The 24,694-nt window shown below is 28.7% G+C and overlaps 1 protein-coding gene across 1 annotated transcript; it reads right to left on the bottom strand.

Annotated features, from left to right (window-relative positions):
• Window positions 1-6,806: 6,806 nt before the first annotated feature.
• Window positions 6,807-21,565, bottom strand: LOC107170102 (uncharacterized). Its single transcript, XM_015520160.2, has 8 exons — window positions 21,362-21,565; window positions 13,944-14,089; window positions 13,697-13,849; window positions 12,815-12,965; window positions 12,379-12,614; window positions 11,744-11,899; window positions 11,581-11,676; window positions 6,807-6,927 (listed from the first exon to the last, which is right to left on the bottom strand). Exons 1-8 carry the CDS (start codon window positions 21,409-21,411, stop codon window positions 6,824-6,826), a joined length of 1,092 nt encoding a protein of 363 aa, XP_015375646.2. The 5' UTR covers window positions 21,412-21,565; the 3' UTR covers window positions 6,807-6,823.
• Window positions 21,566-24,694: the final 3,129 nt, after the last annotated feature.

Below are 24,694 nucleotides of genomic sequence, written 5' to 3' on the forward strand. Positions count from 1 at the left end.
GTTTGTCCGTAATCTGCAGAAGTATTCGCTAAAACCTAGTAAGTGCACTTATATATCGCACCATGTTTTACATATTTCTTCAGTATTTTATGTTATTTGTTGATTTTATTTTTCACGGGAAAAGTCGGGTTATACAGCTAGTAATATATAATATATAATATATTATGTTACATATATATGCGCACGCGATATCCACCGATTTTAAACCGGTTCCGTCTGCGTAACAGTAATATGATAATCTGTGGTATGGGTACGAGCGCACATTGCACTATGCGATGTTAATAAAATGTCTTATAATATTATTATTATATTATATTATAATGTATTACGTTGGTATATTATAACGTTATTTGTACCGCCGTATTATTAATTCGAGAGAGCGAAAAAAAAAATAATAATAACGCGAGATTATAATATTATTATTATATTTATATATATATATTGGTATGCGCCATTCTACTACATAATAATATGTAAATGTATTGGATATCGCCAAGTGATGTGCGTGTATTGTAAATTAACAGAACGAACGTCTATTATATCTTTATATTATGATATTGTATATAATATATATAATATGTAGTGTAGGTATATTACTTATAATACACGCGCACGGAATCGTAACAAATCGTAAATTTTATGTGACGTCGTAAATCATTGATAAAAAAAAATTACATAGGTACCTATAGTCTTATTAATTATAGCAATATTATATATTATTATTATTGTTGTTGTATCGCCTCACAAGAGCGCGTCTGCTCTTGAAAATCATGTTACACACTTCGTACGTAATGTTTACAATTACTTTAAATGATGAATATAAATCACTTAATATCCTTTTCAACTGCGATTGCATCAAGTTTATAGTATTAAATTGCACTATAGCACACACGTGGTACTGCTCTGTAATAAATGTATACTTATTGATATTTATTAAGAGGATGGCTCACTCGCATATTAGGTATATAGTTTCTGTCTTACAAACATAAAATACAGCTAATTTGTGTTACGTTCCAGTAATATGTACTGATATATAGAGTTTGGATTTGAAAGCAAATACATTTTTGTTTTAGATATGAAAGACAAGAAAAATAGTAATAATAATTCTTATAAAAAATGTGTTTCATCTCAATTTTATGCTAATTGGTAAACATTTTTGTCCTTTTTTATTTTTTCCACTATTTTATATTTTGTGTTAAGTTAGCAATCGTTCAAAATTATTTTATTCGTGTTTAATTAAAAACCTTTAAAGCTTACCAAGACGACGAGTTGTTTATGCTGTATGTTATGTGCTTAAAAATACTTGTATTGACGCTTTACCAAAGATAGTATGTTGAAGGTTTGATATTTTATTTTAACACAAATTAGGTAATTGGTGAAAATCAATTACATTTTTTATTTGTTTTATATACATAATGCCTTTTTTATAATTGAAATGTTTTTTTTTTCATTATTTATATTGTCTTTAAATCTGAACCCTAGAAATAAGAATTAATATTAGAGTGAATTTTTCTTTTATCAAGCTTAAATGTATGAACATTATCTGTGTAGGTACCTATATTATACTGACTTTATTTTAGATATTTCAATTTTAAGAAAATTATGAGTATTCAAAATATTATAGTTTAAGTATTCGCATAAAACGCTTTAAAATTCCGTAAATTTCGTAAAAATCTATGTGAATGCATGATGTGTAATGTTCTTAACTTGAAGTTCGATAAATTGATAAAGGATGATTCACTCTATTATTTTTAAACATTAAAACGACACAGAATTGGGACTTCTGAACTCAAATTGTGTTATGCTGTACGTTTGTAAGATAGAGAAAACGTGGTATCCTCTTAATGGTTAGTATACAGCCAAATAGGTACATGTAAGTATTTATTATTTAGGTGTTTCTAACCACAGATAGTTAATTATAAGCCTACATTTCTATAGTATTTTATATTTTGTACTTGTATAGGAAAAAAATCTTATTAATTTTCTAGAAATGTATATCAGTTATTCATACTTCATAATATATTGACTTTACACTTTTTTTAAATGATTGTTACATTCTATTGTCTTAGACTAGAAGACAATAATAACATACATTTATCACATTTAAAAACACATCTGAATGGATTTATTTTATTATTAAGAGATATAACAATTTTTAATTCTTTAAATAGTTATATGTACTTCACCCGTATAATGTATTATGCATAACTATATTTAGTATAATATAATTTAACTTTTGTAGTACAGTTAATTCAATTTTTAATAACATAGAATTTAAGCATATTAGTAGACAAATAATAAAGTAATACCAAATGTGTATTTTATAAAATAGCACATAAATAGTTTACACATAAATTTACTCATAGAATTTTAGGAAAACAATGCTGGAAAACTTACAGCAAGTGAAAAGCACGACGATCGATGAATGTGGAATGGCGATGGACAAGGTCACTATAGGATTGGTAACAAAAACATTACATTTTATCTTTGACGAGACGGGTTACCAGAATGAAGATTTTATGTATGTTGTCATAAAGAAGATAATATGTCACGCATATAAGACGAGAGATAGATTAATTTAGTGATTGAAATTGTTTAGCAGGGAATACGAAAGATAAAACTATAATATTTCTAAGGCAATGTAACTACGATCCCAGAGACCAAACGTAGACGAAAGTATATGACGGTCAGAAAAAGGAATTTTAATGACACAAGGAATAGAAAAAATTTGAACAAACCTGTAGTATAATAGTAGCGGATGGGTCAGAAAGCCAGCAGTCTCGCCGTGAACGCTATGTCAGAGCGAATCAAATGAAATGTCACGTTTAAGTCGAAATGTATTATTACAAGAATACTGTCGAATGAATGCGGAGGATAAGATTGCAGTAAACGGAAACGGTTCCACGACAAAATATCCCCGACAAAATGTAGTATATTAACTGTTGTGATTAGAAGTAATAAAAAAATCGCACTTTATCTAATATAGTATTATTCGTTATTTTGATAACGTTATTATAATAGTGTTTCAATAATTATTTTTGACAAGAAACATACCATTTCAATATATTTTAACTAATTTTTGTATTATATAAAATATATATTAATATTTTTATGTAATTTATATAAAATGGTTTAAATTTTTAATTAATAGTTATGCGGGATATTTTGACGTGTCAACAACGAAAACAATAAAAGACAAACACGTTTTGAAGACAGGGTTAAGAATAAATATAATGATCCATTAGAATTATGTTGAAAATATATTATGCTTCAGTGCCAATAGTATTATTAAGTTATATTATTAATTATAAGTTATAAGTATTCAATACAACGAAATATTTGTTAAGAGGGCGCTACACGCATATTTGTTGTCTCCGTATTACAAGTGCGCAACATAAAGAATTCACGCTTAGCAGATCACGTTTAGCTCCGTTTGTTTAAAAATTAGAGTAAGTTGTCCTATTATGAAACTTGATGGTAAAAACATGATCTGTGTTTGTATGGGGTTTTTACTATAGTTCAATTTTTCAGCAAGTTATATATGTATAAAAAAAGCGCCAATTAAAAATGATCATAACTCAATTAAAAACTAATTTATCGTAAAAACCCCAAATTCAAACACAGATCATGTTCTTACCATCAATTTTCATAGTAGGTCAATTTATTCAAATTTTTAAGCTAACGGAGTTAAACGTGACCAAAGTTTGAATTCGCTATGTCGCGCGCACTTGTAAGATGGAGACAACAAATATTTATGTAGCGTTCTCTTAAGAGTATGTCTGCACATTATATTTTGTTTAATATTTTCTCTGGCACACACGCAAATTCGCAATACGGATGAAACAAATTCACGAAAATGCATACACATAATTCAATATCGTTGTAATGAAATAATAATATCGACGATGGTTCAATAAACAGTCTCTTCTAGTAAATAAATCTCTACTCCAACTTTGATATTATTATATCATAATAGTACTTTTAAAAGCATATTTTACGAATTAACGTATAAACACACAATAATATAACATATAGCTATAAGTACTTATATTAATAATTTAATTCAGTGCACGGAAAACTCCTCTGAAAAAGAAATTAGTTCACGATCATCTTGTTAAAAAGGAACTAAATTTTTCTCGTTTTCGCTTAAAGAAAAGAACTAGTTTCATTCCTCGTTACTAACTAAAGAATATTTTTCACTTAAAATTGTTTTAATATAATTCGTAGTATTAAATTGTTTGATTACGTATTATTATTGTTTTTAAGAATATTATCATAAAAGATTTAATTATATAGCTTGGCAATAGTGACCAAATTTCCAAAACAATTATAAATTTGTTTGCTATTTTATTACATTTTATTATATTACAATATTTATATATGTTTTATGTAAGAATAAATGAAAGAATGAAATCATTATGTTCTTCTAAACAGTGAACGAAGTTCTAATATTTTCTTTCAAAAAAAAAAAATACGTTCTCGTTAGGTTCCTGAAATTTGAACGAAATGATTAGGACTAGTTTCTTTAAACGCTGTCTTTCAAGCAGCATATTATAATAATATTATCATTTGATTTAAATTAGAGAAAGTACAGAATGAATTCAACACAATATTCTATAATAATAAATATATTTTAACAATGTATTAATAATTACAAATCATGAATAAAAACATATATCAACAAATTATGTTAATAATTTATTTTATTAATTTATATATTTTCAACGAAAGGTTTCACTATTTATAGGAAACATTACTAAATGAGCTTCAAAAACATTATTCGTAAATACTTGATAAAACGTGCAAACACTTTAATACTTAAATTTGTAATGAATATACTAAAAAAATTATTGAATTGTAATAGAAATTATACTTTGAAAAAAATTTGAAATCTATCTACCAGTTATCTAATTGATGTACATTTTTTAATGTCATAAAACATATTGTACTTGTAGGTATGTACTACACTACTGCGTATATAATTGGGAACGCATATTATTCTTTGGAATTGTTTAAAGAAAAAATAAACATACAAACGAACAAGTAAACAAAATAAACAAATAAATAGTTTTCTATGATAAACACATTATTATTGTGATAAACAGTCTCTTTTACAATAGAAATTGATTTACTATTATTTATATACACAGGCAAACCGAACGTTTAAATAAGTTCACAAGAAATCCAAGTAGTTAGGTAAAACATTTCTAAACATTCTGCTGTTCTATTTTTATTTATTTATCATAGGAGAAAAATTAAGCAATTATTTTTAGTTAGTTACTAAGATACCTACTCTTTGTATACACCACTGTGCTTTCGGATTGTATAAAAGTTCGTATTAAGAATCATAAGCACATGCTAAATGAAAAATTAGTATTAATTGTAGCTAACCTACATGCATACGTGTACCAATGGGTATTTATTTCAAAAATTAGTTATGGATGGAATATGAGTAAATTATACTTGACATTTTATATTATGTACAATGCACATTAACCCCCCAACGACAACTGTGGTTAAAGACATTTTACGTAGAAAAAATGCAGTGAAATCTGGCACCCGCTGCAATAAAGCGTTTAAAAGGCACTATAATTTTGGGGGGTTTTGCACACCGAATTTTACATATTATGCATTGTATTACAATGTCACTTCGGGCAGTCTATACCCACATTTTTGTTCGATTATCAACGGATTCGGTGTGTATCCTGTTCGTAATTTACTTTTATAGGTGTCTTATTCAGAAAACTTAGCCCATGTGAAATCGTTTAACGCGCCCACAAGAAAAAAACGGGGAGAGAAATAACGAGATAAAGGGTCGTCGAAAGGGCGATCGTTTGATTAATCGTCGAGTGGCCTCCGTGATCGACGGCCTGTTGTACGCAGACCGCTGCTGCAGCAGTTTTGCAGGCACGGGACACATGTTCAATATTATAATACAATTTAATACAATAATATGTGAGGTCGAAATTTCGTGTACCGTGATGAAATTGTAATATTATCAAGCTCGATACTACTTTTATATTCGGCAATATAAAAATAACTTATATATGTAAAATTATGTTGTATTTGCACGTCATGCTCATAACAATAATAAAATATTAAAATATATATTATATACCTATACCTACGTAGGGACCTAACCTCATCGGCACGTTACACGTCGTCGTGTTCGTACACAGAAAATTTTATGGAGAAAAGACATGCGTGTAATGCGGGAAAAAACAAAACGGAATAAAAGTTATACGTGTAGTTGTATCAATTTATACTTTTGTAGCCAATACAGTGGTGGGACTTTAGTGTGTCTTCCGCCCTACCACCTTTGGCGGTTTTTTTTTTTTAATTTCGAATTTTTTTAAATTGTCTATTATATTTTTAATGTTGCAATATATTATTAAGATTTTAGGGTATATTGCTATTTATATAATATTATATATTGTCATATTTGCCTGCAATAGAATTTCGCTTGATACAAACTGTCATAAAAAGAAATAACCATCATAGAGTTAGCAGCACAACCAGAGTTGTTCTCTTGGAGTATAGTTGGTAGCATTAAAGTCAAATGTGTGTATAACTCTAATGGCGAAAAAATCCAACAAATTGTGGGAGTTATCAACATTGTCCGACAATATTGTACCCAATAAATTTGTTGTGTGTATACCTAAGTGTTTGTTAAGGTTGTGCTGTTAATTTTATGATAACTTATACTCGTATAAATATTTTTTCAAAAATCCCCCCCCCCCTTTGATAAACCTTTATCACTACTGGTGTCGATTACGTATATCGGGTATAATATTATACAAAAACTCTGAGGCGATTAACCCGTTTATTCTGTTCGGTCAAGCAATCGACTAGGCGTTGTTCGGCGACTTTCTCGGAACTCATCACTTCTTGTGAAACCGTATTTATCGCTTCCGGTGTGTTCATTACCTGCAACACATTATTTCACCCGTCAATCATAACGTATGTGGCTAAGATGGTGGTGGTAAATTAATTATTCTATCGACGACAAGAAGCCGGTTATGAATAAAAAAATTGATAATACATACAAACACAAACTGTACATGGAGGAATTTAATTTAACGACAGATTATATTATCATCAAGAGTACACGAATCGACTGGTACCTAATTGGTTACCGAGTCTAAATTTCACATGCCGAATTGGTTCGGGATTTGTTACCGTTTGAACAAGGTATTTTATTAAGTTGAGCCGAATTGGTTCCCATTAAAAATTAGTGTTTTATTGGGTAGCGCCGAATTGGTTCCCGTTTTATGACTCACATTCCTTCTCACTTTTATAGGCTTAAGACTGTTAACTTCAAAGTAAGATTGGTTAAAAATGTAAGTTAATGAATGTTAAAAAAATGTATAATAATATATACAATTTAAAATTGTTAAGGTCAACTATAGTTATCATTTAGGTTAGGTGTATGAAATAAAATAATAAAATATAATAATTACAATTTAAAGTCGTTGATTGGCAAATTTAAAGCCTCTTTAAATATTCAATTTGCGAAAGCTTCTCATCAATATACTCAGCTATATAATTCCCTTGGTATTGGTTAAGTTAGGGTAGTGAGTTATAAGTATACGTAAATCTCAATCGTTATCTTAATCGATCGAGGTATCAGCAATCATTTGCTAAATTACAATACAACAATATATTTACATTTTATTGTATATACTGTACGTAGAGTGTAGGACAATTTATATTTTGTATCAATTATTAAAATTCTAACTATATTACCCAAACACAAACGGGAACCAAATGAAAACTAACTCAGTTACTCCACACGAATCAAATGCAATTGATTACAATTCTTCAAACGGTCGTGGCTACTGCGGATTACAAACGAATAGACCAAATTACTATTGTTTAATCATTATTAACTAGTTTAATGTGTAGAGTTGTATGCTGATTGCTTCGAAAGACAAACAGATTAAGTAATGATTAGTTTGGTATGGAATCATTGATTAAGAAAACGGTTTCTTTGAAAAATAATTTTTGTTTCAAGTTTACCCGTGAACTCATGTATTTTATTATTATAAGTAAATTTTAAATTAATTAATGCCTCAATATTAAATGTAATTGCTATATTAATTTGAGTCATACAAAATCGTATCATATTACCTTTACCTTAAAAAAGAAATTATCACTTTAAATGATCATTTCATCCCAAAAGTTACTAGCTCTTGCTATTTAGGCTTAATACTAGACCAACGTTTAACCTAGTCAAACTATATTAAAAGTAAACGAATCATCTTAAACGCTAGTCGGAAATCTCTCTCCTACTTAATCGGTAAATACTCAAAACTAAACTATTCATATATAAAATTATATTGATGTTTATCTGGGCATACGGATTCCAGCTAAATGAGTGCTAAAATATCAAATGTGAATAAATTTTAAACCTTCCAATTCATAACACTTCACATAATTACAAACGTTCCATACTATGTTTCAAATCACACTCTTCATATCAACTTAAAAATTAACACAGCAAATGAAACTGCAAAGCTACCATATAAACGATTTTGTTCACGGGTAACCACCCAAATAGTGATCTAAACCAGTAAACCACGATTAAATAGAGAAAGAAATTCTATAAATTAAACAAATTTCTTTTATAAAGTGTCGCTTTTGGGTGGCTTTTTTTTTACGATTCACATAACAAATTAATATTTTATCCGCGTACATGCGTATTGTAAATTTAAATTATAGATTGTTTTAAAATAAAGTTAAAAAAAAATATTGATTTAATAAATAATGTCCACATCTTATTAAAAAAATCATAACGTTGTAACTATTTGGTATATATTTTGTAAAACAAATCAAAACTAAAAGCATATAAATGTGAAAAACTTATATTTTAACATTTTAGATTCTGAGAGAAGCGGACTCTGAAGGTATATTGGTTTTACAACAAAGTAAGTGATACCTTTTTTTTTTTATTTCGAGTGCCTAAAAAAACTTACCAGTTGTACATTTGTACCTATTAACATTACTTGGTCTTGAATTTCAAGAATGTGGATCTGATTAATTGGATATAATTGATAATTTGAGATCAAAAGTAATTATTATTCCCCAGTATTTTTCCAAATAATCAAGAAGAACCAATGCATACACTGCAACGCAAATTTTCGATATAATCGATTAACTATAGCCTGCCTCTGAGTAAAAAGTCTTACTCGCGTTTAATTAATATTGATTGACATTCATATGAATATCAACAATAAACAAAACAATCAATATATTACAATTCCTCTGATTAAAATTGTCAAAAATTAAGAGAACTACACAACTGATACAAGTTGGTCTGTAATTAAGTCCACCAACCAAAGAAATCACTCCAGTTAAGCCTACGAATCGTGCCAACTTCACAAAAAAATCCAATAAATCAATTTAAAAATTAACTGAAAAAATGTTTGTTTACTAAATTGATACAAAATACTGAAAATAATAATGACAAAACTCCAGCCAAAAACTCACTCACTCTCATCACCTAATAAGTTGACATCAACGAAATTGAACCTATTAAACCACTTTTTCCAGTTTTTATAGAAGGTGTTGTGGATTTTCCCGAACTTTTTAAAGCTCTTATTGAAATTATTATTGAAGATAACTTTATCTGTAAATCATATGATAAAAAAAAAAAAAGTCCAAACCTCAAACCCAGAATCATATAGAAATATAATTGTTTTCTTAAAGATGAGAAAGCTGAATATCATGCATATAAACTCATAGTGGATAATTTTTTTAGAATAGTTTTACTTATTATTATAAAATATAATTCTCAGGATTCAAATTAAATGGAACAAAACATCTTGATAATACGGCACACGGATGTTAAGTCTATTGCATTTTAACTTTTTCCTGATTTGCTTGACTTCTGCACATGTTGCTCAATTCAAATAAAATTAACTGTATTTCCTTTTAATTCTATATCAATTTACTCGTCCCCCAAAAATAATATAAAAACTTAGTTAATTAAGTTAGTTAGTTAACAAATGTTAGCAAATTCATCTACCCTTTATATTTCCAACCTACTTCTATAAATAATGATAAGAACAACGATAACTGAAAAGCGTAGTTCAGGAGCCTGTTATTCAGAATGTATAATCAACTGGAAAACTCTTTGAAAAAAACACTAACTTCACACAAAAATATAAAGATGATTTATAATCTCACTAATTATTTCTCAAAAGACGGCAGTTTGTGAGAAAGCCACACAAAAGAACTCCGTTATAAAACTTCTTAACTCCCTTTGAAAAAACCTCTAGTCTTACTTCCTTGGACCCTGAAAAATCTGAATTGTGTAAACATACATCTTTCTGAGATATTTCTACCATATCCAGATATATTTGATCTAGATACTATGAACCTTATCAATGGGTCTTCCAGTGCATCTCTTCAATGCACTATCCGAATTGAACCTTTCTGTCCAAACAATATAAAATATCTCATCCAAAAATACTCACAAAACAAAAATTTGAGTTTTATCTCATCACCGCTAAAGTAGTCAAATTTCTCCCTAAAAGAGCTATCTCACATATATTTACTATTCAATAATTAGACTGTTTTATTTTCCACTACTATGAAAGTTCTCAACAATCATTGTGATTCAAAAGTTAAATCAGCCAGCTGATGCAACCTCATCCTCCGATCTTCAGACCAACAAATCTTCTCTTTTTGTGAAGGTACTAGAAAAATGTATAAGTACTTAAATGTATCCTAACCATCATTATTGAGTTTAAAGTTCTGCCAGACTACCAGTTTGGTTATCGTTCTTCACATTTTACGATCCATCAACTGAAAGGGTAGTATATGCAATATTTTTCTTCTTTGAAAAATAAATTTTTTTGTACAGTTGCTTTCTTAGAAATTGCACAATTCTTCGATAGAATCTATCACGAAGGTTTTATACATGAATGAAAAATATTTCTTCCTTGACCTTTATCTTGTAATCAAATCATATATGTATAACTAAATGTAACTTCCAAGTACGATACGGATCTAACATGTCAAATATTGGCTGCAGTGCAAGTGATGGGGTCTCTCAGGGTGATATTTTATTTCCTATTCTCTTATTAGATAAAACAATCACACTAAATATATCAGTAGCAGGCCACATCACATTTACACTGACACTAGCTCTTTCCCCTGAGGTAATTCTAGATGGTGTTCTAATTCCATCTTGATCTACAGTATAATACCTTGAAATTACACAAGTACGAAGATAAATATATGACCACAGTATTAGAGCAAAAAACTATAACGGAACAACCGTTTTTGTATGTGCAAATTTTTTTAAATAAAATTTAATCTTTAATTGTATTTTTACTTATAAACGCCTTTGAATTCCATGCTATATGTTATTATATTTTAAATATTTTATATCTGTAACAGTATATTAAATAAAATAATAGTTTAGGAGGTATATTAATGATAATATATATGTTTGGTTGATCTCATTTTTACTATTTGCCACAAGGTCAATTATTCAATAAATCCGGGCCTGCTTGTAGGTGATAGTAAATATAATAATTATTTAAATAATATTTATGATAAAATATGGCTTACTTTCATTACAATACCCGGTATACTCATCAAACGTGGTATTACAAAACGATAGTTGATGATTGGATGAATCATCAAAAACAATTGGATTTCCTTTTACTGTAATTTGAAAGAAAAAAAAATAGTATAATCGGTCAATCAAAGATTGATAATATTTTCAATTTACTTTGAAATGGAACACATAATTTTTCATCTAATACGTTTGCCCAATTGTTCTTATGCGAGTATGAAATTTTTTCATACGGAGTGATGCCTTGAATTCCTTTTTGTGTCACCATAAACCATTGACATCTGTACCATAAATCTTGAATTTTTCCACTCCCTATGGGTTTTTAATCATATAAAATATATCGTTGTAATGGACTGCATATAATATAATTTTAAATTATATTTGATCTTTTATGAATGATCATAGATATTTCCTAAATAATAATCATTTTAATAAAGTTCTTAAATATAATAGGCACACTGACTACAATTAATAATAAAAAATAATAATATTTATACACCTCTCCGTTTTTCGTGTGATTTATTTTAATATTTTACAATTATTTAAATTGTGTATAATTAACACATGCCATATTATGATGGTGAACAAATTATAAATAAAATAGGTACGAAGTCAGCCCGAATTTATAGGTATATATAAGTAGTTATTCTAGTAAAAAAGTATGTCTGTTATATAAATATGTACTTATGTTAAACACATTATATACAGTATGTTAACCTTTTTATCTTTATCTTATTTTTTTAAGACAGTCCCAAATTGTATTGTTTGAATACTTACTTAGTATTACTTACCCATACTGTATAAGAGATTTCTTGTGTTTTTTGTTAATTTTTTAGACGCCTCGTCGAAAGTAAAAAATATTACTACATCCCCAACTTTAACCATATGATCAAGCCAATCATCTAAATTTGAACTATTATACTCATACGTATCAAAATTTTTAACATCCATGATGGTATATGTAGTTGAATCTATTACGGCTACGTTGATTCCACGACCACCTGCAGTTCGGTTGAATGATATAACGCTATATAAATTATAAAAAATTATAGTATCTATATCATATATTATTATGCGAGAACAAAATATTAAGGATATTTTTTATTTCAGCGCATTCACATTTTTATTAATTGATATTTTGTGATGTAAAATATTGTGCATATTATTGTCAATCATTTACACACGTACAAAAAGTACATTTTCCCAAAACAAAATTTTAATACATACTATTTGCCCATGATACACAACCTCGGAAAGTCAGTTTTATTTTTTCCAGTATATATATGAATTGGAAAAGCATTGTCCGAGCAAATGGTTTGTAATCCACAATTTGGTAAAATTTCAATTACTTCAATTGTTGGTTTTCCGTCATCATATTCTAAAATAACAAATATAAATTGATCAATAAACTAAATCTTTGTATTTTTTTTTCTCAGATCTAAAAGTAAAGATTGTAAGATTAAAAAAATATATATATATTTATAGTATCTAATATTGTCAGTTGAAAAATATCTTGTAATACCAATAAGCATGCCTCATCCGAAAATGTGTCAATATTTAAACGGCATGCATTAAAAATGAATGGACTGATTTATAATAATTATAGAATTTAAACTTGATAATTGATTTGGATTGACGTTAATTATATTTAACTAGCGAATACACAAAATATGCATGTTTAAAATTAATTAAACTTTAGAATCAGTTATAAAGGTATAATACCCACAAATGTATGTACTGTGTTTGCGCTTAAATGGCGTATAATATTATTCATCAAAGGTACTAAATACTAATAATTGTCAATTGATTGAATGTATTCGATGAATAGAAAGATTGTTTATCATAGGTGCCTATAATTATAATATTATGTACATCAATGCCGTGCTGCTGAAGGTGAATTCTTTGACAAGTCTACCATTCAAATGATGATGGCCAACCCCTATATTCTAGAATTCCTTTAAAAAAAATTTGAAATATTTAAAATCTAATGAAATTACGTTGTTTGAATATAATAATACGTGTAATACATATTATTATGAAATATAAATATGCATGCAGGTTTTATTTATGAAATATTTAATAACGCATAAAGTTTACGTATTTACCAACCGTATAATGTTTTGGTAGAGTTCCATAATGAAGTCTTCGTGGTCGGTATGGAAGATTTTTCATTCTTCAAGTGGAAATAATCCACGTAAACCGACTTGTATAGTAAAACAACCATTACGATGATTAAGCAGATGACGAATCGGAATGACGGACCTATTTTAGTATATAAAAAAAAATAATACATCAAGATATCGAAGAAAAAATTACATTATTTCCGTGAAACCTATCATCGTTTGTATTGGCTTACTCGACAGGATGTCGCAGAGCGAATCGTCCTTTCTCGTTCTGTTGTTATCATGATCACTTACGCTATCTCTGGCCCCGTTTCTCAAGTCACGTACAACCGGCAATAGTCCCAAAGTGTCCTTTTTCTTATTTTTTCTAGTAAAATTCCTTATAAAACAAACAACTTAATTTTTAATTTTTGGATAAAAATAGCTAGTTATTATTTATTAAATATTATTACAATGCATATACTATAATGCAGTGGCGGCCTGGGTTCATTTTTTTTAGTCGGCTAGAATTTAAAAAGGCCCCTGACCAATAAGACTAATAGCAAATGTGCAAATGCAAATGGCTATGGGCCTTTTTACAGTTTTACATTTTTAAAGATACCTAATCATTTTGAAGTTCTACTACCCCCCCCCTCTTCCAAAAAAAATGTATAATATGTAACTATTTTTGTAAGTACCTTATTTAGGTTTCAATTAACTTTACCCCTTTGGCTAATACGACTATCTAACACGATTTAAGATAATATCTACAAACTAAGTTATTTATGAACATTTAAAATAATATAATCTCAATCGGGTAATGGCTCTGGCTGTAAGGGCCCATTTAGCCAAAGGCCCAGTCGGCGATCGCCGACTCGCCGACCTGGCCAGGCCGCCACTGCTATAATGACCATATAAAAATGTATCTTTTTTTTTTTAATAAGATAAGATAAAATGTTCCTTTCCTTGGCTATCTACATTTATTGATATTTACAATGGTATATTTTTAACAATTTGAACATGATTATCAATTTATATAGAAATTTAAACAGTAAGATGAATTAGTGTTCATTAATATTAGTGATAGTTACGCCGAGACGTAACTGACTATAATATTTAAGTAACAGTGAACATATATAATAATATTAACAATACAAGTATAAACAGATATATATATATATATATATATATATATACAATATATGTCGTAGCCACTTCGTGAAATCGATCTTTTCATGAAAAGATGACCATTTTGTGAAATTCAAAAATATTTCACGAAATGGTCACTCAATTTTAACATAGTGTAATTTTTTTCACAAAGTGATCGTTCACTTTGTTTACTGAAATACAACATTTAACAACTTATTTTACCCTTATAAATTTAACTTAAACAATTATATACAGTAATAAAGTTTATTTATATCATTTTAATTTATTAACCGTATTGTGAACATTTTTTATTTATTAGAGCAGGAAAATGAATTGTGACAATGACTGTTACATTTTAGACTACCTTTAAAACAAACACATCTTTTGGTTTGACAAGCACTTTTACTCGAACATCTTGACGGAAACATCAAGTTTGATTATATACGTCATATTAACCTCGTCAAATAATACAATAACTACTTACTTAAATAATATCTAAATTATTCAATACGACTATTATACTGCAATTACTAGACTATCTGAAATGTGTAGATGATACTTATTGGTTTTGATAAAAGTCATAATTATAATGATGATTATGAGGAATTAATCTTGCGTGAAACTGTCCAAATTGTATTTGGAGGTCAGGGATTTTTAAGTTGTTCGTGTAAAAGTGTTTGTCAAACCAAAAGATGTGTTTGTTTTAAAGGTATAGTCTAAAATGTAACAGTCGTTGTCACATTCTTTTTCCTGCTCTAATTAATAAAAAAAAAATGTTCACAATACGGTTAATAAATTAATATGATAAAATAAACTTCATTACTATACGTAATTATTTAAGTTAAATCTACAAGGGAAGAAAGGTAGAATATATAGTTGAATGTTGTATTTACCAGTACAAAAAGTGAACGACCACCTTATGAAAAAAATTACACAATGTTAAGTTTGAGTGACCATTTCGTGAAATATTTTTGAATTTCACAAAGTGTAAAAACGTGTTTCCATTTCACGAAATGGTCATCTTTTCATGAAAAGAAAGATTTCAAGAAGTGACTACGGCATATACAGGGTGATTTTTTTATCGAAGAACACTCATACTCATACACTCATACTTTTTTAAATAATGAGTGTTCTTCGATAAAAAAATCACACTGTATACAATATACATATATAGTATATAGTAATATAGTATATAATATATATATATTATATAGTAATATAGTATAATATATATATATATATATATATATAACAAGTTATAAAGCTTATAGACGATACCAGTAACAAACAGCTGCTGTATATTGTGCGAAGTTGATAAACCAGAAGGTCGTGTGTCCACATTTTAATCTACGTTGAGGTGGATGTACGTATAGTTTATAGTGAAGTGAGCCAGAAGAGTTGAGCAGTGAGGTATGGAAGTTTTTTGATGAGGTTTTTATGTGGTCTATGATTTCCTGGATCTGTAGGTATTTGTGAAGGTTTTACATTCTTTATAAACCAAGGTGCGTTTGCAATAATACGTAGCACTTTATTTTGCAAAATTTGAAATTTACTGATGTGAGTAGTCGCGCATTTCCCCCAGACCGGACACGCAGAAGTGAGTAGTGGACGTAGAATTTGTTAAAAATATATCTAATCAACATAACATTATTGTTTGTTACTTTTTTGTATTTAACTTGAGATTTATATGTACATAATTTCATTACTTTCACATAGGTACCTATAATTAATTTCAGATACTTCAAAATCATGTTGAAAACAATTAAAGTAATTATTATGAACCAAACTTAAACAATACAATACTTATTGCACTACATTAAACTGTTATCACAGAATAATGAATTGATAATGATATATAAGTAGCCAACTATAACTCAAAAGACACAACAATTTATGATGTGCCTTTGAGAAATATTGAATTTAGAATATTGAGTTTTGATTAAACGATGTTCGTTTGAATTTAAAATAAATCTTACATAGAAGTGCAATGATTCTGAATACTAATTTGAATCAACATTTAATAGGCATAGTTCTATGAACATTTATCTTATGTAATATTTTGTGCGTTAAGATAATTTGTATTTAATCTTAAACAATTATTATTATTACATTTTATAACAAAATATTAACCTTTAACTATTAGCATAAAAAAGGGGGCTAGAGGGTTTAGTCTGTTGTATTGTTATTTATTCCCTATAAGGTTTTACTTTTTAACCTTTTCTGGGGCTCGTAATTGTAAGTATTTGGAACCCAAACCTTTATGCAGAAAAAATATAACTAAGAATCAATAATTAGAAACATAATATGTACTTATACAATATATAATATTTATATTGTGCATATAAGTATAACTTTGTCGTAATTGGTTCTAGTTTTTAAAGAAGAAATGTACTGTATTGATATATTATATTATCAAAATATAAATCTGTAGGTATTTGTTTACATAATGTTAATAATAGAATATTAGGCACGAATGTACGAATTTTTTTATCAATTTATAATTTTATATTATAAAAGTATATTGTATATTATATTAAATATTATATTTTGCATTGTCTATTTGAGTTAATACACTTTTTTCCCGATGATTAGTTACAATAAACAATAATGTGTTTATGAGTATCAATAGTATCATGCATCAAGTTTCAGATCGGTGTCCCAAACGCACCTATAATATTGGTTATTATATTTCGTGTCTGGAGAAGAATTAAAACATAAATCAAGTCGACTATGACCTAAAATAGATTTAGTGATCTGTTTTTAACTAATATAATATTATACTTATCTTATTATTTAGGTTTTTTTTTTTTAATGACGAGGTTACACTTTGATTGATTCTATTGTTTATTTTTAATTTAGATTTCTCGTGACTTTTAAATTCTGGAGACGCTTGCCACGATAGATGTGGGGCCGTGAAGCGTTCAGACTCATATAGGTGATTTAGAACTTAGGTTTTCTAAAAATCTAGCTCTTGTAACTTTTTAATCCTAAGTACGCTCATGGTTTTAACATACCCACAATAAGCTGTAGCGTAACACGAATGAACCCATCTTATTTTTTTGCATAAAAAACGCAACACGATTGCGCTCCATCAAATATAAATGTAGGCTTTTTACTAATTTTCGTTCCCAATTGTATACAAGCTTATAGATGACTACAAAATTAAATTGTTAGCTTAGTTAAAAGTGTTTTTCTTATTTAGACATTAGTACACACGGTACACTATTTAAAACAATTGATACACGACATCAAAAACTATACGAATTAGAATTTTTTAATAATAATATTTGATGTACATAATATATTATGCATGTATGAATAAAATCACTTATATTTCAGATACACGAAATAGTGATGTATTACTTTTAATTTTCTATAGTATAGATATTTAATTTTGTTCCAATTTTTTCCCAAGCTTGCATTATATATTTAAAAAAAATATTTTATATTTATATTGCTATTGCATATTAGTAATCTATAGTCAATAGTCATGTTATTAGAAATGTTGCCAATTATATAAGTTGAACTATTTTTTTCTGAAAAATATCATGTATATTTTATAATAAATTTAATATTATACCTAATATTACTAGATATATTAACAACTAGATAGATACCGACATACCGTAGAATAGTGTAAATATGTTATGTTATGTTATGGTATCATTAGCTTTATTATTCTGAAAATATTTTTTATTGAGTTAGGACCTAAATAATTATATACCTAAGTAATGGTTAAAAGTTTCAAGTCCTCAAGAATGATAATATGTTTTGAATTACCTACAGTAAAATAATTAAAAATGATATTTTACGTTTAATGCTCAGTTCTGTTAAAATTGTAATTTTAAAAGTCTATAAAAGACAATTTTACATAATATATATTATTTATAAATATATTATTTAGGTCTAAACTAGTGATAAACCATGTCAAGCATTTTTACTCATAAACAACATCATTCTTAAATATCTTAATCATTTATTTTATCAAACATTAAAAAAAGAGTGACCATTTTAAATATCATTCAAAAAACGATAACAATTTTTAAAAATAACATTGAAATGTATTGAAATAGTTTACGTTCGATCCCCTTATAATACCAAATAGATCCAATTTGAATCTAATTACTGCTATTAAAAACGACATCAGACAAAAAAAAACACACACTTAATTACTGGAAAACCAAGAACTAGAATGTAAAACAAATAATGGCGATGATAATGTAACATTCATTCATCATGAAAATGTAGATTATAAATTTCTTATATTATAATAATTATGACCTTATATATTATGATTTATGACTTATGCGTGTTTATATCATCACTATTAATTATATTATCATAGTCTCATCAGTGATTAGTAATCACTATAAACTAAACAATTATAAAATTAGTGGCGACCTAACAGAGTCTAACACGTCGTTTCTCTTTAATTATTCATACGTCCAAGTAAATTTACTCTTTATCAGATTTTTTTAATCTGAAATATTATTAAAACTATGTCAAATGTCAGTATGATATTGCTTTAAATTTATTTACAATTTAAAATTTGAATTTATTTTAACTAAAATATATATTTTAAATAGAAGAAAAACTTAAATAAGCTAGAACACGTCCATTATGACATTATAGACTATACCTATACTATACTATTACAATAATAATATACTATATCATAATTTTAATTTAAATTAGTTAAATGTTATTAATTTGACATGTATCTATACAACCTTTACTTTTAGTATAGCTATGCGATTACTTGATTTGTACTGTTTTATCATTTGACATAACATTTTTAAAAGTTTTTTTCTGTAACTTACCTATAAACATAAGGTAATTAATAAAGATAATTATATAAGTACTTGAAATGTTCACTATTAACTCACTATTAAAACATATTTTAAATTTAATTCTAGTTATTACATACTATAGTAATGAATAATAATAAGAGCAATGGTTTTCAATCAACGCAAAACCAATGCAATGGCATTCCAATATAAGTACTCAATAGGCAATTTATTCGACACCAACACAAGTAGGTTTGCTGTACGCCTGTACCCAAATATATACCCATAAAAATAAGGTATTATAATACTTTGTACACGAGAGCATATTATACAAGTTCTTATTTTTTGCACAAATTATGAGAAAAAACAGTATGATATGGAATTCAAATGAAGATTTGCCAGACGATAAATGCGTTCACGTAATATGAAACATAAATATTAAATAGCTCTAATAATGCATTCATACATTATACGAATCGTGATCGCGTTTTGTGACACAATAGATCAGTAGAACATAATACATATATAATTTCACTCTAAACTATACCACCAAAACCAAACTACAAAATTAAATCCAAAAATGTTTAAATAATAGTATGACTATATATGCTATTTTGAGAATAAATAAATCAAATATTTGTTGGATTGTTGGAACGTTGGAATTGTTAAAAAGTGACTTGTACAAGTAAAGTTACTAAAAAAACTTTATGAACCGATGAGTTATAAGTTGTAAAATATAAATCATATTATTTTCATATTTATAATATTATTTTTAAATATTTTTATTTATGTCATAGTGTGAATTATTCACAAAATGGACTGATTATAACCACGATTCGAGGGATAAAATATTATAGCTGAAAAACCTTGTCCTAACCAATATGAATAGCCGGACTATTAATCGTAGATAATCAAAAAATCAAATTCTTCTGTCTACAGTTCATGAAAAGATTCAGAACCAGATTTGAAGAAAATTCATGTAACATGAATTTCTTAAAATAACCATAATTATTACCTATTATTTTTATTTATGCCTGTTAACTATACCTGTGTCTTGTAATAACAAATTATGTGATATGCATAATTTTTTTCCTACCCGAAATAGTATAATCTTTCCGAGATTTTAAAATTTTTCTAGGTGACCGTATAAAGTGTCCTACAACCATAATAGGTTAGTTATATATGATATATATATATAGGAAATTTGTATTATTAATTATTATATTAGTAATAATTATTGAAATTATAACTAATTTAAAAAGTAAGTTATAAATATCCGAAATACGTACAATTATAAAAAAAGTACTATTATTGTACTAGGTACAACGTTATTACCCATGTTACAATAGGTATACCTATAAGGCTATAACAGTTCCATTTTTGACAAGCTTTCGACATCGCTGCAATTCTGCAAAGGTATGCTATGATACCAGTATATTGTCAAAATATCCCTTCCCATGAAAAATTGACCATCATATCATGTCCGATCATTTCTTGCGGGCCCTTTGAAGCACGCCGATTGAATACCGCACTACTCTTACGTAAAATGGTTTTACGGTATAAAAGTTCAATTAATATTATACATTGTATTGGCGATTATTGGTGCAATATTGTCGTCGGCGGTGGCAATTGACGATTCGTATGGCTACCTATGCAATGGAGGTATAGATAGGTACTACCTCATAACCTACATATTACCCCTACCCAACACATTATTACGCGCGTGTATGGCTTACCTGCTGATCATGTACCGGTGACTGTACACTGAGTAATATTTGGTTGGCATGTCGTCGTCGCGGTGGTCGTCGTCCACGGCACAGCGGTGGCTGTTACGGAGGTTTTTGAACTATAGTTCAACTCTGATAAGGCGTGTGTTGATGTTATTTACTGTTCTGTTATCACGCGGTCTGCGGCGACGACGGTAGATCGTTGTATGCGTACATCCTCTGCAGTCGTGACCGAGAGGGTGGTGGTAGTGGCGGTAGTAGTGGTGGTGGTGGTGGTGGTGGTGAGTATTGATTTTTTCAGGCAGCTGATGACGTTCGTCTGCGTCGTCCCCCTTAACTATCACGTGCGGGATGGTGAGGGGATGTAACGACGATCCGGTGATAGTTTCGGTTGCAGGGTACCTACCTAATACTGTTATTCTGATAACATACCTATTGCGGATGTTGTATAGCTGTCTCTGTCGGCCGTCATAATATATAGATTTGGCCAAAAGTAAACAAAATACAATTTTTCGTCGCCCACATAACTTATATGTTATTCCGTATTCGTGTCCATAGGTAGAGTCGTCTACAACAGAGTCATCACATACCAAGCACCAGGGTCGTATTTAAGAGGTGGTTCGGAGGGGCAATTACCCCTCTGAAATATGTTAAGTGGCGGCAATATTTTTATGGAGACTATAAAAAAATTTTCTGAACAATTATAAGTTACAGATTAATAATTCAAATGCATCACATAATATTATTTTTATTAAAAAATAACTGAAATAAAGATTATAATATATGATATATTTAATAACATGTTTTATATTTTATGTATTTTTAGTATATTACCTATATTCTGTCATTCATTGCCTATTATTATATAATATATATTTATATTATTTATCAGTCACTGCATTTACTTATTTTTTAGTTTTTTATTTATCTATATAGTAAACTGGATACAACAAATCCCTAAAATTAGTATTAATCACTAAGAAGTTATGCAATTGATATTAACCAATGTCAGGAGCACTAAAATGTTGTTGCACACGGCCACCAAAAATCTTAAATACCGCGCTGCACGCACCTCAACACACACCCTTGCAATTACTCAGTAAGAATAATCGTAAAGTGAATATAAAATATGAGATATGCGGTTAATAGAATACCTACTAGAATATTCTACGTTCTACCATTGGTTTTGTAAGAGAATTTGGGGGAGGGGGTGATTGTCACACACCCGATAAAGGATTATTTCTATGGGGCCCATACAAAAATATAAACGGTCATTAAGAATACCTAATTTTAATGGAGGCTGACCGCCATCTCAATATACATTGTATGATATCATATTCATTTGGTTTTTTTGAATCCGATCGACCGAAGTTACAAAATCATTTTGAAAACAGGGGTTTACAGATTAGTTATGTTCATTTCGTATCCGATCAAAAGATGCTAAAATATTTAAAAAAATATGCCAAGTATAATTTGGGGAATAGTCAAACAGATTTTATTAAATTATTATTTTAATATCATTGTAATCAGGGCTTGTGAGTTTGTGACTTTGTGAGCTTGTGATTTGCATATCAATCTTGCTAAGTTATATTTAATGCTAAATGACATAGAAATCCATTTCAAGGTACAACGGTTAAATATGTGGTCTTATTTTGTATGTTTTTTTGTCTATTTGGCATATTTCTATTTTATCCGGCATATTATACATGATTTTGATATTCCTATTCATATTATTTTATCAATATGCATTTTTTTTTTATGAAAATACTATGAAATAATCAACATTTGTCGAAAAAATAACGTGATAATTTAAACATTTTTATTTTAATTGTGACATAAAAAAATGAATAGATAATTCATATTATATTTCAAAAATTGTTTAAGGTTTTTTTAAGTGCATAATTTTAGATATTTAATGCATATAAATGCATATTTTTAAACTTTTTAAGGTATATTTTGCTAATTTTAAGTACATAAATGTATGCTTATTTAGGATTTTTTTAGGGGATGAAGCTACCGATACGTCGTAGAATGGTGTGAATAAATTCGTAGTTCCTCCCTTATATATAAATATATAACAAAATTATTAATCTAATTATTTTGAAAAGTTTCATGATTCATATGAATAATATTTTTTTAATAACAACGAAGTACTTAAAATTATTAGATTTCGTTTAAATATCAAATTTTTGTCAAAAATTGATTTCGAACATGATATGTCTAAAAAGTGTGAGAGTATTTTTAGATTTCTGAAATAAAAACTTATGAAGACATTTGCATCAAATTATCAAGACGTTGGGGGGAGAGGGGGTATTGAAGGAGCCTCCACGAAGATTGCGATCAACACTCGTTCTACACGAAAACAGCAAAGCAATCGGGCGCCCCCTGGAAACGACACAGGAAACTGTGTCGGCCAATCCTTCAACCACCGCATCTCCATAACCCAAAGAGAATACCAAAAAAACTCCCCACGAGTCTTTAAAACGGTTTTTATCAAGACCAACTCTCCTGACAACCTCGTGCAATATAGAGGGACTTTCTGTAAATAAGGAAATTTTATCAAGTGACTTATTTAAAAGGAGCGACTGTGATATTTTAGCTTTACAAGCTAAAGACTCAGTCACAACTAAGTGGTGTTACAGCAAACCAAGTTGCACACCAGCTACTAATAAATGGGAAATCCAAAAATAAGTTCAGGGACACTAAGATCCGGAGAGACGTTGCCAAAGAGAACAATTTCTTAATCCACCCTTTCTCTCTTCGGGAGCTTGCAAGACATGAAAGACTATAAAGCAGCCGGCATAGATGAACTCAGAGTCGTACAAATCAAATATTTTGGCCAAAGAACACTGGCGTGGATACTTGAGCTAATGGACAATTGCGTGACCAGCATGCAAATCAGGAAAGCTCGTGTCGTTGCCCTCCTGAAACCAGGTAAAGACCCCACAGAAGCCAAGAACTACCGACCAATATCGTTACTCTGCCATCTTTTCAAAGACCAGGAAGGATGATACTGAAACGCATCTCAGACTACGTAGACAAGGCTCTAATCAATGAACAAGCAGGTTTTAGACCAAGGAGGTCATGTTGGGGTCAGGTGCTCAACACAGTACATCGAAGATGGTTATGAAAGAGGTCAAGTGACCGGAGTAGCTTTCTTAGACCTTAGTGCTGCCTATGATACTGTCAACCATAAAGTTCTTGCTCAGAAGGTATACAAAGTAACGAAAGACTACATCTTGATCAGGTTCATAGGGTGTTTGCTGCAAGATAGGCGCTTCTTCGTAGTGCTTCATGACAAGAACAGTAGTTGTAGAACACAGAAGAATGGTCTTGCGCAAG

Source organism: Diuraphis noxia, unplaced genomic scaffold (genome assembly GCF_037042655.1).
Source record: "Diuraphis noxia isolate RWA-SAM2 unplaced genomic scaffold, SU_Dnox_SAM2 contig0001, whole genome shotgun sequence".
Taxonomy (NCBI): domain Eukaryota; kingdom Metazoa; phylum Arthropoda; class Insecta; order Hemiptera; family Aphididae; genus Diuraphis; species Diuraphis noxia.

Bases quoted from the DNA above. Each gene is read 5' to 3' on its own strand.
- LOC107170102 (XM_015520160.2), bottom strand. From the start codon at position 21,411: ATGCCAACCAAATATTACTCAGTGTACAGTCACCGGTACATGATCAGC. The intron at 13,850-13,943 runs GTAAGCCAATAC...ATACTAAAATAG, and splicing joins GCTCTGCGACATCCTGTCGA to GTCCGTCATTCCGATTCGTC. The intron at 11,900-12,378 runs GTAAGTAATACT...AAAAACCCATAG, and splicing joins AAATCTCTTATACAGTATGG to GGAGTGGAAAAATTCAAGAT.